The sequence below is a fragment of the Hyla sarda genome, chromosome 1, assembly GCF_029499605.1.
Source record: "Hyla sarda isolate aHylSar1 chromosome 1, aHylSar1.hap1, whole genome shotgun sequence".
NCBI classification, from domain to species: Eukaryota; Metazoa; Chordata; class Amphibia; order Anura; family Hylidae; genus Hyla; species Hyla sarda.
This window is the reverse complement of record NC_079189.1, coordinates 150,080,501-150,094,893: the sequence shown is the minus strand read 5'-3', so window position 1 is coordinate 150,094,893 and position 14,393 is coordinate 150,080,501. Positions and strand designations below refer to the sequence as shown.

Genomic DNA, 14,393 nt, shown 5'->3' with positions numbered 1-14,393 from the left:
CTTAAGACTTGGTTTTCATTTAGTACACTTTGTTTTTAACTGAACTTGGTGCTAATTGGTTCTATGGAAGTGATCGTTTTACTATGGGAGCATGACGGCAGTGACAATATTGGTGTTTAATAGATCTCAAATGATTCATTCTCTTATAGCATAGCGGTTTATTGTTGGTCCTTGTAGTGACCAAAATTCTTGGTCAGGATCCAGCAATGGCCCTTCTCGGACATTTTATTGTACGTAAGTATAGCAACTCTTATGGTACTTAATCACCATCACACATTTTTTTTTGTCACCATTCACTGTGTCACTCGAGCACTTGCACATGTGTTGCGATGTGTTGTGTTTTTTTTTTTTTGTGTCTTTAACTTACCTGTTTGTGTTCCAGGTTTATATATATTTACTAGGTCATGTGTTTCACTCTGTAATGTCCATGTTGCACTGCCTATTGTGCAGTCCAACGTGGCCATTTCACATTTATTTTATCAAGATGCCTCCACGGCACCTCCTATTCGACATCTATGCACTTTACTATCACATTTTGATTTTCATTCCCAGATTGCTCTTTAGATATAATGGTTCTTATTAATATACTTTCTTCTGATATATGCAACGCATATGTATGCACAGTATGGGCTGACAGCCTATGTACCACACTATATTTATTTATCTTGCACATATTAATACTCACATGGCAAGTGTTAAATTAAAGGTTGAATACTGACCTTCAAACTGTTACCATAATCACTTTTTTGTCATTGAGGGTTTTTACTTTAATCAACAGTAGATATAAATTATAATTAGCATATTTGCTAAATTTTTTATTCAAACGATTGGTTTTATTGTCATATAATATAGTATATTTCACATTCATACTTCCACATATTTTATCAACCACTATTTACGAAGTGATTAACTTTGCACTGCCATCATGTTTATTATGTACCCATATGTATATCGTTCTTGTACTTACCTTGTTTCCAACTATGGTGGTAATACATAATATGTTTGACAGCTATTGTTTCCTTTATCTTTCTCTATTTGCTGCTGGTGTATACTGCTATTATACTCCTTTATGTAATATTAATGTGGCAAATTCTTTAAGTACTAAGGTATCTCTGCCGCAGCATTGTTTGTATTTCGAACTGCAGCGAGAGTGCCTTGGATCCCGCCCCCTGAGGCGGAATCTCAGGCCCCAATCTGCGTTCCTTAAGCACTATGGTCTGTGCTACAGCAGGATCATGGCACTTAGTCTACCTGAATCTATTTAATGTTTTAACCTGCAATGATGCTGTCTGTGATCCTATCAGGGCGGGACCTCAGACTATTATGGCAACCAACTTGCGTCCTTAGTAACCAGGTCAGTGCGAATGACGTGTCATGTGACTCTTCGTCACTTGCCCTGCGCCTTCGCATCACGGCGCACTGTCTCTGACGTCACGTGATGCTCTGACAGTTCGCCAGGTGGCTGATATACAGTAGCTGCGATATGCATGCGCCGCTAAGCGCGGCGTGATGCAATAGCAGATAGGACATGTCAGTTACACAGCTAGCTTTCATTACCCCTTCAGCGCTGCTTCCTGTTATCCATTGTTTACGCAGGTGAGCCCGGAAGTGAGCACAATCTTAGTTAGACCACATGACCATCACTTAGAGTTTGGATTGGTAGATTATAAATATAAAAGATAGCCACCCACCCACCCTGATTACGCCACGGAGGAATCCTCATTGTTGAAACGTTGGGTGAGGGTGGTCTGGTGCACGCTGTGTTACTCTGTCCTTTGGTAACTAGACCTTTATATTTCTGTTATTTGTGCTTGTCGCTTTATGCTGTGACTATATTATTATATCATAAGGATATCTACTTTATTGTTTATTATCTACTAATATCTTTTGGGGGACTTTATATTTGTCTTCCTCCCTCCATTATCACATTATTATTTCCCTTGGATATTTTTGTAGGTGTTGCTTTTCATTATCCTAGTCACGGTTACTGTAGCATTTTGAGCTCCACCGGACCAACCCTTGTTTTCTGTGCCTCTGTGGCTGCTGCTCTGCAGCTGTGTCTGCAGTTATAAATGTATTTTACTTGTTTTTAAATGTATGTGTTTGTATTTTTGTATTTATGTACTAATAAAATTTTGCTAATCTGATAAGATGGATCTGTATACGCCCTTCTTTTCATTTAGTATGTCTTGGCGTAGGATTTACGCACTTTTTTCACGGTTTATAGTGTTTACCACGGGGGCTTTGTAAATGCACATGGCCCCTGACTTCCATTCCAAATTCTCTCTCCAAAAGCTCATTGGTGCTCCTCCTCTTCTGAGCATTGTAGTGCGCCAGCAAGAGCACTTTACATCCACATATGGGGTATTTCCATTCTCAGAAGAAATGGGGTTACAAATTTTGGGGGGCATTTTCTCCTATTACCCCTTGTAAAAATGTAAAATTTGGGGGGGAAATTGCATTTTAACGAAAAAAAATACTTTTTCATTTACACATCCGACTTTAACAAAAACACCTGTGGGGTGTTAAGGCTCAAAGTACCCCTTGTTACATTCCTTGAGGGGTGTAGTTTCCAAAATAGTATGCCATGTGTTTTTTTTTTTTTTGCTGTTCTGGCACTATAGGGGCCCCCCAAAACCATTTCAGCAAAATTTGCTTTCCAAAACCCAAATGTGACTCCTTCTCTTTTGAACATTGTAGTTTGCCCGCAGAGCATTTTACGTCCTAACATGGGGTATTTCCATACTCAGAAGAGATGGGGTTACAAATTATGGGGGGCATTTTCTCCCATTGCCCTTTGTAAAAATGGTAAATTTGGGGGGAAAAAACTGCACTTTAGTGAAATATTTTTTTTTCATTTATACATTCGACTTTAACGAAAAGTCGTCAAACACCTGTGGGGTGTTAAGGCTAACTGGACCCCTTGTTACGTGCCTTCAGGGGTATAGTTGCCAAAATAGTATACCATGTTTTTATTTTTTTGCTGTTCTGGTACCATAGGGGCTTCCTAAATGCGACATGCCCCCCAAAAACCATTTCAGCAACATTCACCCTCCAAAATCCCATTATCGCTCCGTCCCTTCTCAGTCCTCTACTGCGCCCGCCGAACACTTCACATACACATATGAGGTATTTCCTTATTCGAAAGAAATTGGGTTACATATTTTTGGGGGCTTTTTCTCCTATTATCCCTTGTTAAAATTCAAAAACTGGGTCTACAAGAACATGCAAGTGTAAATAACTGAAGATTTTCAATTTTCTCCTTCACTTTGCTGTTATACCTAAAGGGTTAACAAACTTTCTGAATGTCACTTTGAATACTTTGAGGGAGGGGCAGTTTCTATAATGGGGTCATTTATGGGGTATTTCTAATATGAAGGCCCTTCAAATCCACTTCAAAACAAAAAAAATTGTGAAAAATTGGAAAATTGCTGCTGAACTTTAAAGCCCTCTAATGTCTTCCAAAAGTAAAAACATGTCAACTTTATGATGCAAATATAAAGTAAAGGGTGGGCCATTTATATGGATACACCTTAATAAAATGGGAATGGTTGGTGATATTAACTTCCTGTTTGTGGCACATTAGTATATTTGAGGGGGGAAACTTTTCAAGATGGGTGGTGACTATGGCGGCCATTTTGAAGTTGGCCATTTTGAATCCAACTTTTGTTTTTTTCAATAGGAAGAGGGTCATGTGACACATCAAACATTGGGAATTTCACAAGAAAAACAATGATGTGCTTGGTTTTAACGTAACTTTATTCTTTCATGAGTTATTTACAAGTTTCTGACCACTTATAAAAGGTGTTCAATGTGCTGCCCATTGTGTTGGATTGTCAATGCAATCCTCTTCTCCCACTCTTCACACACTGATAGCAACACTGCAGGAGAAATGCTAGCACAGGCTTCCAGTATCCATAGTTTCAGGTGCTGCATATCTCGTATCTTCACAGCATAGATAATTGCCTTCAGATGACCCCAAAGATAAAAGTCTAAGGGGACTGTCAGGTGTGACTTTCAGAGACCACTTGGACACCTCCGGCTTAAAGACACTTGACGTGATAATGGAAGGCGCTGCTCCATCCCCTGTGACGGTCTTCCAATATGCTCAGCTACATCATTTCTATGGGGTGTCCAGGTTGTCTCTGCAATTGTATCGACCGCTGTCCCCGTTTGAAAAGCTGTGTACCTCTACTTCACCTGTTTACCGCCCGCTTGGTATGATATATAGTCTATTCCTGGATGCACTCAGAGACTCGCACCTACCCTTTCGTTGTGCAAGGGAGGGAGCCATTGGCCGCTCGCTGACGGATGGTGAATGGTTGAGTGCGGTGAAGTGGTGTCACAAAACCTCTGTGTCCTGCAAGGTGCAGGAGACGAACTACAAGCTTCTCACCAGGTGGTACAGGGTGCCGGCCCTTCTCTCCCGATTCTACCCTTCGGTACCGATTGTGTGCTGGAGATGTGGAGCTCAGGGAGGGACGATCACACACATTTGGCTGGATTGCCCCTCGCTTTCTGGTCTCAAATACTGGACCTTACCAGCCGCTGTCCGTCTGTCCCTGGATCCGGCTGCACTACTACTATCGGTCTTACAGAGTTCACTACCTAAGGGTACTAGGTCCCTGTTGTGTTTTCTATTGCTTGCAGCTCGGACGGTTATACCCCGACTGTGGAGTTCTACTACTCCACCGACCCTTTTGTCCTGGCTTCAGGAGGTTGCTCGCTTACTTAGGATGGAGGAGCTCCTGGCTGATTCACATGACACATATCGCAAATACACTGCTGTTTGGTCTCAGTGGGTGACCCTTATTAACTCGGCAGACTTTTGAGACCTACACACGTTCTGTAACATCTGTCCCTTCAGATTTAGCAATTTTCATGACATTTTTGAAAATTGCTGCTCTACTTTGAAGCCCTCTAATTTTTTCAAAAAGCAAAAGTATGTCCATTTTATGATGCCAACATAAAGTGGACATATTGGGGGACATTTACTAATCTAGTCTATTCTGGGTATGCTTATAGACCATCGTATGTGGTAGTCTCCTGTCTATTGTGCTCCTAATTTATCAAAGGTCTCACAGCCCTTGATAAATTCTGTGCTCAGACTTCAGGGTCTACAGCTTAAACTGCATTTAGACCTGCTCCAACATGGTCTGACATTTCAGCGTATTTTGGGCAGATGTGACTTGTCGCACAAAAGTCACACTTGATAAATTCAGCACCAATGCATTTTCCAATGCATTTCCGTCTAAAATAGACTTGCATGCATCATGTTCTAAAAATCCTCCACAGCAAACGTCGCAGAAAAGTCGCACATATTTAGACTGCGACTTTCTGTGCGACAAATTTAGACAGGAAAAACCAGTCTAAATCCTTTGATAAATCTCCCCCATTGTGTTTGTGAAGAAAAATAAAATGTATTTGGAATATCAATTTTCCTTACAATTAGAGAGCTTCAAAGTTAGAAAAAAGCTAAATTTTCTAAATTTTCATGAAATTTTGGGATTTTTCACCAAAAAAAGGATGCAAGAAACGCCGAAAATTTACCACCAAAATAAAGTAGAATATGTCACGAAAAAACTATCTCAGAATCAGAATATTCGGTAAAAGCGTTTTCGCGTTATTAATTTGTAAAGTGACGGTGGTCAGAATTGCGAAAAAGGGCTCAGTCCTTAAGGTGAAAAAGGGCTGCGTCCTTAAGGGGTTAAGGGGTTAAAGCTGGTATCAAATTAGGTGGCCTACAAGGAGAACAGTGACTGGTTCATAGATATTTTAAAGAGGGGCTCTTCAGGAATCCCATCTATGGATCAGAATGGAGAGCCAATACATTTTATGGTGTCATTACCAAGTAAAATTGGTTTTGCTAGTATGTTGGCAGTGCCGGGAAATGCGTGCTGATGCATGAAACAGCTGTTGCCAGTTATTGCACCTGTCTGTGGCTCCCCGCAGCATATCTGCAGTTGTACCGATGACAAGAAGAATAAGAAGTTACCCACGGATGGTGAGCAACACTTTTCATTTTTGTGAATAAAGGAAAAATTAAAGAGTTAACTCTCTAAAAAAGACGAGGAGGAAAAACAAAAACGCAAACATGAAAATTGGCTGCGTCCTCAAGGCCCAAACCTGTGTCCTGTAGGGGTTAAACTTTGTTTTTGCAACAACGTTTTTAAGTTCTAATACCCACAAAAATGTCCAACAAAACATATATTTTTTGCATTCAAAATGCTGTGGCCAGATGTTAGCAGAAAGTAGAGAATTATAAAATGCCAAACACACTTACCAATTTTTTTTAGGCCTTTGGTTTTCCTCTGGGCTTGGGTGTTTTGGGGCTCATTGACAGTTTTCCACAATCTTGGCATGTTGTGACGAAGGCCTCGTTCATGCTGCAGAATTTCCATGCAGAATCCAGTGGAAAATTCTGCTTGGAAATTCTGTTATAGCAGAGTCCTGTTGTTTTCAGTGAAATTCTGCTGCACTGCACAAACTGCGGAATTTCCACATTGGAAACCTCTTGCGCAGAAAATGTTATTCTGGCCTCTGCAGAAATAGTTAACATATCAATAGTAAATGCATTGCTGTCTATGGAGATGGTTCACAAAATCTGTCCAGAAGAACCAATCAGATCGCTTCTTTCATTTCTCAGAACCTTTTTCAAAAGTGAAAGAAGCAAGCTGATTGGTAGCTAGGGGCAACTCAGCAACTTTTCCTCTCCCAGAATGCCTGGCTGAAAGTTTTCCGGCCTGACATTCTGTAAAAATTACTCCATCTGAACCTTTTTTTTTTTTTTTACGAAATTCTTGCCATTGTCAATAGGGGAAAAAAAAACTTCAAAAAGACCATGTAGGTTTAGCATTGGCGGTTTTTCTCCGCAATTCTTCAATAGAAATCCTTGAGTCATATGATGCAAGAATCATGACTTGTCATGAGAAAAACGCAGGGAAAAAAATAAGGGTGGGTTCACACCACGATTTTCTATACAGTTTTTGGATACGGTTTTAAAAAAAAAACGTATGCAACTGTACAGAAAACCGTGCCCATAGACTTCCATTCAAAACCGTATGCACCATATTGCATACGGTTGTCTCCCTTTTTCACACCACACGGTTTTTTACTTTTTTTTTTCTGGACAGAAAACCGTGGCCTACCACGGTTCTTGGTCCAGGTGAAAAACCGTATTGACCCGTATACGTTTTGTTTTTTTTAACATGGGAGTCAATGGGAACCGTACAGAACTGTATGTGTGTACAGTTCTATCCAGTTTTTACCATACGGTTTTTGACTTTGCACAGTTTTTTTTCTTGGAATTTCAATCAAACAAGTGAAACTTTATTCATAATGGAGTGAAAAGTTCAAAATGTATGCATTTTTTTTTCTTAAAAAACGGATGCAACCGGACATCACTTTTCAAACCGTATACGGTTTTTAACCGTATACAGATAAAACTTTGTACACACGTTTTGATACGGTTTAGTCAGGTTTTGAGGAATCCGTTTTTTTTATCAAAAACCTGAAAAAAAAACTGTATTGCAAAAACGTGGTGTGAACCCAGCCTAGAAAAATGCCATACAAAACTGCATTATGGGAACACAAAATAACAGGACAGTTGTTTTTTTTTTTTTTTTTTATATTAAATCAAGTCTGAGAGAAAGGCTGCAACTACCAAGCATAAAGCGCCATTCCTATCAGGAAACAGCTGCCTAGTTACCATGCCGCGCCCTACACTTTGGGTCATATAGAAACACACTGTAAACCAGCAGCGCCCTGTTGAGGGCGGAGCTTACAACTACGGTCAAGGTAGTGTATGTGACGGGCGCTGCATATCGGTCTGAATATATGGTGACAGGAAAACACTACATTCTCATAGACTATGGGAACACTGTCACGTTACGTTAGTGTTGTGCCGGTGCATCATGGGATACGTAGTTCTGTCTGCAGCAAAGCTAATCTACATCGCTGCTTATAGAACTACATTTCCCGGAAGCTAATGGCGGCACGGAGCGTCCTTGGCCAATGGGCTCTATAGACCTTTGAGGATATAGTAGGAAGCTGCAGGAGAGGCATATGGAGTGTGCAGGCTCTTCATACTGGAGCAGGTAATCCGTGGTGCTGCTATGATACCTATACTACAGTATACACCATGTATGCTCCTCTCATATGTACACATTTATTGTTTTATAGAGCACCAGTAGTCCCAGGGCTCTCATTGCTACCTAAAATATCATTTTGAGGGGTAAGTTATAGGGCCTGAATAGGGGATATAATATAGAAAATAGCATGCATTATTAGGTGCAACTATGTTTGTTTACACACGTCTAATGTAAGGGTGTCAAACCTACAGCCCTCCAGCTGTTGCAAAACTACAACTCCCAGTATGCTTGGACATTCCTTAGCTTTCCGGGCATGCTGGGAGTCGTAGTTTTGCAACTGCTGGAGGGCTGCAGGTTGGATGCCACACATTTAATTGTGGACAACAAACATAGAGACTAGAGATGAGCGAACTTACAGTAAATTCGATTTGTCACGAACTTCTCAGCTCGGCAGTTGATAACTTTTCCTGCATAAATGAGTTCAGCTTTCAGGTGCTCCGGTGGGCTGGAAAAGGTGGATACATTCCTCGGAAAGAGTCTCCTAGGACTGTATCCACCTTTTCCAGCCCACGGGAGCACCTGAAAGCTGAACTAATTTACGCAGGAAACTGCCGAGCCGAGAAGTTCGTGACAAATCGAATTTACTGTAAGTTCGCTCATCTCTAATAGAGACCTGTGTAAAAGTCCTATTAGAATTGTGGAGGAGAAATATGTACTCTGCCCTGTAACTGCTGTCACAGATATGAGCGCCGCCCTAGAGGTTACATTTCAGAAAATAGTCACTAGAATGATCCTGGATCGGAGACGCAGATACTGGGCAGACGGAAGGCTTTTCCTACTGTTCTTACATAAGCACTACAATCAATAGTAGTGATATTAGCTATGTGAAGAAGACCCCCATCATCTTATACTGGGAGCCATCAGCTCTGTCATTGCACAATGCTGGGTAGCCTAACAAATGCCTTTGTGTATTTTCTGCTACATTTATTGGTCTATAGCAGTGGTCTTCAACCTGCGGACCCCCAGATGTTGCAAAACTACAACTCCCAGCATGCCCAGACAGCCAACGGCTGTCCGGGCATGCTGGGAGTTGTAGTTTTGCAACATCTGGAGGTCCGCAGATTGAAGATTACTGGTCTATAGAGACGTGCCAGTATCCTAGATCTGAGGTTCTCCAGCTGTCACAAAACTTCAACTCCTATCATGCCTATCTGACAGACGAAGGCTACAGAATTTCAAAAAAATAAATAAAAAGTCTTCACTAGTATGTTGTTAAGCAGAAAGTCCCCTTTTAAGGGGTTGTTCAGTGTTACAAAAATGCTGTATTTTTCATTGCAAAAAAAGCACCACTCCACAGGAGTAGCGCTGTTTTTGCAAAGAAAAAGACAGCATTTTTCTTATACTGGACAACCCATTTAAGAAGCAGACTTTTTTATTTTTTTTATATTTTTTTAATTCAGTATTCCTATAACCTTTAGATGTCAGGGGATGATGGGAGTTTTTCAACAGCTGGAGAACCACAGGTTGGAGAAGGCTGCACTATGACATAATGGCGAAAACTGTTATTTGTCCATAGCAAGGAATCGGAGCTCAGCTTTCATTATACCAGAGCAATCTGAGAAGTGATAGCTGAGATCTGGTTGGTTGCTTTGGGCATATAACAGACAGATTGATGAATCTAAACCAATGCGGCATATTTACCATTGCAAATGCACCAGAATTTTTGTTCCATTTGTACCATAAACTGTGGTTTCTGGTGCAAATTAAGTGCAAACCAAAAATGGTGACAAAACATGTTAGTGTGAAGTTATCTGCCTAATAGTTGGTCTAAATGTGCCATACTTAGGCTAGGTTCACACTGGAATTTCTGGGCAGAATTTCTGCCGGAGATCAGGCCTGCCGCACTAGGACCGCACGGACTACATTGACGTCCCCATAGATGGCAATGCATTTCTGAGCAGATCTTCCAAAAGATCCACCCAGAAATGCATTGCAGTCTATGGAGGCAGCAATGCAGTCTGCTCGGTCCTAGCGCCGCCGGCTCGATCTCCGGCAGAGTCTATTCACACAGCGGAATTCCACCTCAAATGAAAGCCCAATAAACTTCTATGGGATTCCGCACTCCCGTTGACACTTCTGAATTTCCGCTTGCAGATTTCCACAAGCTGAAATTCCAGAGTGTCAATTGGAAGTATTGGGCTTTTATTTGAGGTGGAATTCCGCTGGGGGAAATTCCTCCATGTGAATGGTCTGGGCAGAATTTCTGCCGGTGAATGAGCAGGTGGCGCTAGGACCGAGCACATAGCATTTCTGCACCCATAGACTGCAATGCATTTCTGGGTGAATCTTTTGGGAGATCTGCTCAGAAATGCATTGCCATCTATGGGGACGGCAATGTAGTCCACGCGGTCCTAGTGCCGCCAATTCGATCTCAGGCAGAAATTAGGCCCAGAAATTCCACAGGGTGAACCTAGCCTAAGGCTTTGTTCACTTCTGCGTTGGAGGCTCCATTTTGGGCCTCCATTGCAGAATCTGCATGCAGTATCTTTTTGTCTGGTTATTTTCCAGTAAAGTGTACTGGAACTATACTTCCTGTAGAGTTGCATGGAATAGTAACATGCACGCATGGCTCTTCTGCACACCACACTTCACTTGGCATAAAATACGTAAATGTCATATTAGCTGCAAATATGCCTAGGTAAAAAAACAAGAAAAAAAAAAAGCAGATGACCTCTCGCATACTTTCAACACCAGTAACTTGTCCTAGGCCCTTTTTTCACTGCATTGTTATATTCACTGTCATTTTATTGCCATATCTTATGTAATATTTTAGTAGAGGTGGGCAGATTAGTATGACATTTAAAGTTTTTTTTTTTTTTTTTTTTTTTTTTGGGGGGGGGGGGGGGGGGGGGGGGAACCTATTGATAGTCTAGCCCCAGGATAGAGCAACTATAGCTGGCACCATGGACCCAGGCTGATTAGCTGTTTGGCACAGCCGTAGCATCCAGTTGTAAACAGTGCTTTGGCTACATATGTTCTGTATTGGTGGAGCTAACTCCTATGCACTTTAATAGGAGATGCACTGCAGTAGCCAAGTGCCACCACTGCACTAAGTATGGAGCCGAGGCATCAGGTTCTGTACAGTGCTTATTTCCAGCACCATGTCTGTGCAGAACAATGGGGATTCTGGGTGTAGGCACCCCCAGGGGTGTGGAAATAAAAAGATAAAAAAAAAAAAAAAAAAAAAACTACTTGACTAAAATGGGAGCACAATCTACTTGTCCTTCATGACAACTCACTTGTCCAGGCCAATTTTTAGTTTTTGCACTTTTTATCCTCCTCGCCCAATAATAATCATAACTCTTCTATGTTTTCATCTACAGACCCATATGAGGGCTTGTTTTTCGCAGGATTGATTGTACTCTGTAATAAAACATTTTATTTTTTCATAATATATGCTCTGAAACAAAAAAAATATATTGGTGAAATTGGGAAAAAAAAAAAAGATAATTTAGCAAATTGGGTGGTTTTTCTTTTTTTTACGCCATTTACCTTGTGGTCAAGCTAACATGTTATTTTGATACTTTAGGTCGGCCTAATTACAGCAATACCAGATTTGTATGGTTTACGTCACATTTTACTGATTTAAAAAAAATGCTGAACTTTTTTTTTTCTGACCCCTATAACATTTACATATTTTTTCATATACCAAGCTGTATGAGGGCTCATTTTTTGTCCCATTGCAATTCTGGGATTTTTTTATTTTATTTTTTTTACATTTACATCAGTTACTTTATGGGATGTATAACGTTATATTTTAATAGTTCGGACAATTACGCACACGAGGAATATGTTTATTTTTATGTTTACATGTTTTTTATATAGGAAAAGGGGTGATTTGAACTTTTAATATGGAAGGGGTTAAAGGGGTATTCCAGGCCAAAACTTTTTTTTATATATCAACTGGCTCCGGAAAGTTAAACAGATTTGTAAATTACTTCTATTAAAAAAAATCTTAATCCTTCCAATAGTTATTAGCTTCTGAAGTTGAGTTGTTGTTTTCTGTCTAACTGCTTTCTGATGACTCACGTCCCGGGAGCTGTGCATGATGGGAGACATCATGATGCATGATGGACGTGACATTATCATTGAGCAGTTAGACAGAAAACTTCAGAAGCTAATAACTATTGGAAGTATTAAGATTTTTTAATAGAAGTAATTTACAAATCTAATGGCCAGAGGAAGCTCGCCAGCCGAGTGAAACAGAATCTGTCGCCAATTTGTGTACCCTACCTTGTCGATTCCTCTCCCCCATCCACGTTTTTAATTGTGAGTATTTTGCAATAAAGAAAGAATTCTAGAGAGAAGACGGGTGAGTGCCGTTTTTTCTTCATTATCCTTGGATTAAGTAATTTACAAATCTGTTTAACTTTCCGGAGCCACTTGATATGTATAAAAAAAGGTTTGCCTGGAATACCCCTTTAACGTGTTTCTTTTAAACTTTTATTTGAAACTTAGGGGACTTTTAGGAGGAATCATTAGACTCCTTATACAGATCAATGCAGTTCTATTGAACTCCATTGATCTGTGTGCTCTGCGCTCCATTTATAAAGCCTGGTCTAGCCAGCCTCTATCAATGACAGAGCCACGGACACCAAGGAACAAGAGGTAAGCCGTCTGGCTACCTCTATAGTGTTTAGCCCACCACCCGACCACAATCACCCTCCCCCCCCCCCCAAGCCAGCGATTCACCACACTAGCCCTCCAGGGAGCATTTAGATGTCCCTTTAGATGCTGCTGTCTGCGATCTGAAAGTTTAATAGTGGTTGCTGCATGCCGGCTATTACCGTCTGCCCCCAGATATTGAAATCAATTGGGGGCCACCGGGTATGGTGCGGGCTCGAGTCAGTGCCCACTCCATACACCCTGAGCGCCGCCGTACTTGTTGGGGAGGCTTTCAGGTTCGGCTCTGCTGACTCGAAACAGGGCTAAAGGCCTGAAAAATTTACTTGCCCGGTGCCCAGAACTGCATGTCCCCGGTGTCAGGCGATAGGATTTCCACATCCCTGACCCCACTGATAAGATATTGATGGCTAATCTTGTTGCTAGGCCATCAATGGATTTTCTCTGAAAACCAATTTAATATTTATCAGCCATATTTCAAGGGTTAAATAATTTTTTATTTGTCTTTACAGCTGAAGAGGAGCTGCTGAACCACCCTTCTAAATTGTAGCTTAAGCATTGCCAATATGTCAGGGTTAGCCTTTTGCCCGCTTCGGACGCTAACAAGCATGTTACATAGGAATGCTTTGCTGTTGGCATCTTCACAGAGACTAGGCGTTGAACAGTTTCTACACCAAATAGACTATCTTGGTTCTAGAAGGACTCTATGTATTTCTGCTATATCACAACAAGAAGCCGAGCCTCTAGCAGAGAAAGAACAGAGGCTGCTTAGTAACATTTATAGAGGTCTGATAAATGGGCAAAGAGCCTGCTTGGCTGAAGCCATAACACTGGTCGAGTCTACCCATCTGAGGAAAAGGCAGATTGCTCAAATACTGTTGCAGAAGGTACTGTCCCATCACCGGGAAGAAGAGCGATTAAATAACGGAAAACCTCTAGCGTTTAGAGTGGGTCAGTGTTATATCCCATGTTTGTTTCCTTAATACTTATATGTTCAGCCATTCAGTATATGTTTTGTTAATGGTTATACATGTATTTTACATTCAGTGTTATGTTTTAATTAGTGCTAGGGTTAGTTTACAGGGATAAAATCTAGCTATTGGGGTTCTACACCAGAGATAGTCAACTATTTTTGGTAGGGGTCTGCAATCCAGTGAAAGTGCACGCTAAACACTTAGACCTGGTTTGCACCTAGTGACAGTAGAGAGAGGTGCTTCCTGTTGTAGAACACTATTAGTACCCTAATAATAAGTCACTGGGTGAAATGAGCGACTGAAGTGTGAAGGATGTAAATCTACTGCTGTTTCCTGTTTGACCTGAATACTGCAACAATGTGGCCCTGAGTATAATACTGCCACACACCGTGCCCTTGGTATAATACGGCCACACACCGTGCCCTTGGTATAATACTGCCACACACACCGTGCCCCCGGTGTAATACTGTCACACACCACTCCCCCCGATGCAATACTGGACCCACCGTGCCCCCGGTGCAATACTGAACCCACCGTGCCCCCGGTGCAATGCTGAACCCACCGTGCCCCCGGTGCAATGCTGAACCCACCGTGCCCCCGGTGCAATGCTGAACACACAGTGCCCCCGGTGCAATGCTGAACACAC

General features: G+C 41.4%; 1 protein-coding gene across 3 annotated transcripts in view; it reads left to right on the top strand.

The window, feature by feature from the left end:
• Positions 1–7,698: 7,698 nt before the first annotated feature.
• MMAA (metabolism of cobalamin associated A) overlaps positions 7,699–14,393 on the top strand; it is a 35,147-nt gene continuing 28,452 nt past the window's right edge. Inside the window, exons 1-2 of one of the 3 annotated variants that reach the window (XM_056562855.1) lie at positions 7,699–7,797; positions 13,286–13,724. In XM_056562855.1, the coding sequence (XP_056418830.1) occupies positions 13,340–13,724 (385 nt within the window). In that variant the 5' untranslated portion in view covers positions 7,699–7,797; positions 13,286–13,339. Of the gene's footprint in view, positions 7,798–7,854; positions 8,097–8,142; positions 8,234–13,285; positions 13,725–14,393 lie in introns of those variants that run through there. The other 2 variants (XM_056562853.1, XM_056562854.1) reach the window with 2 other exon arrangements.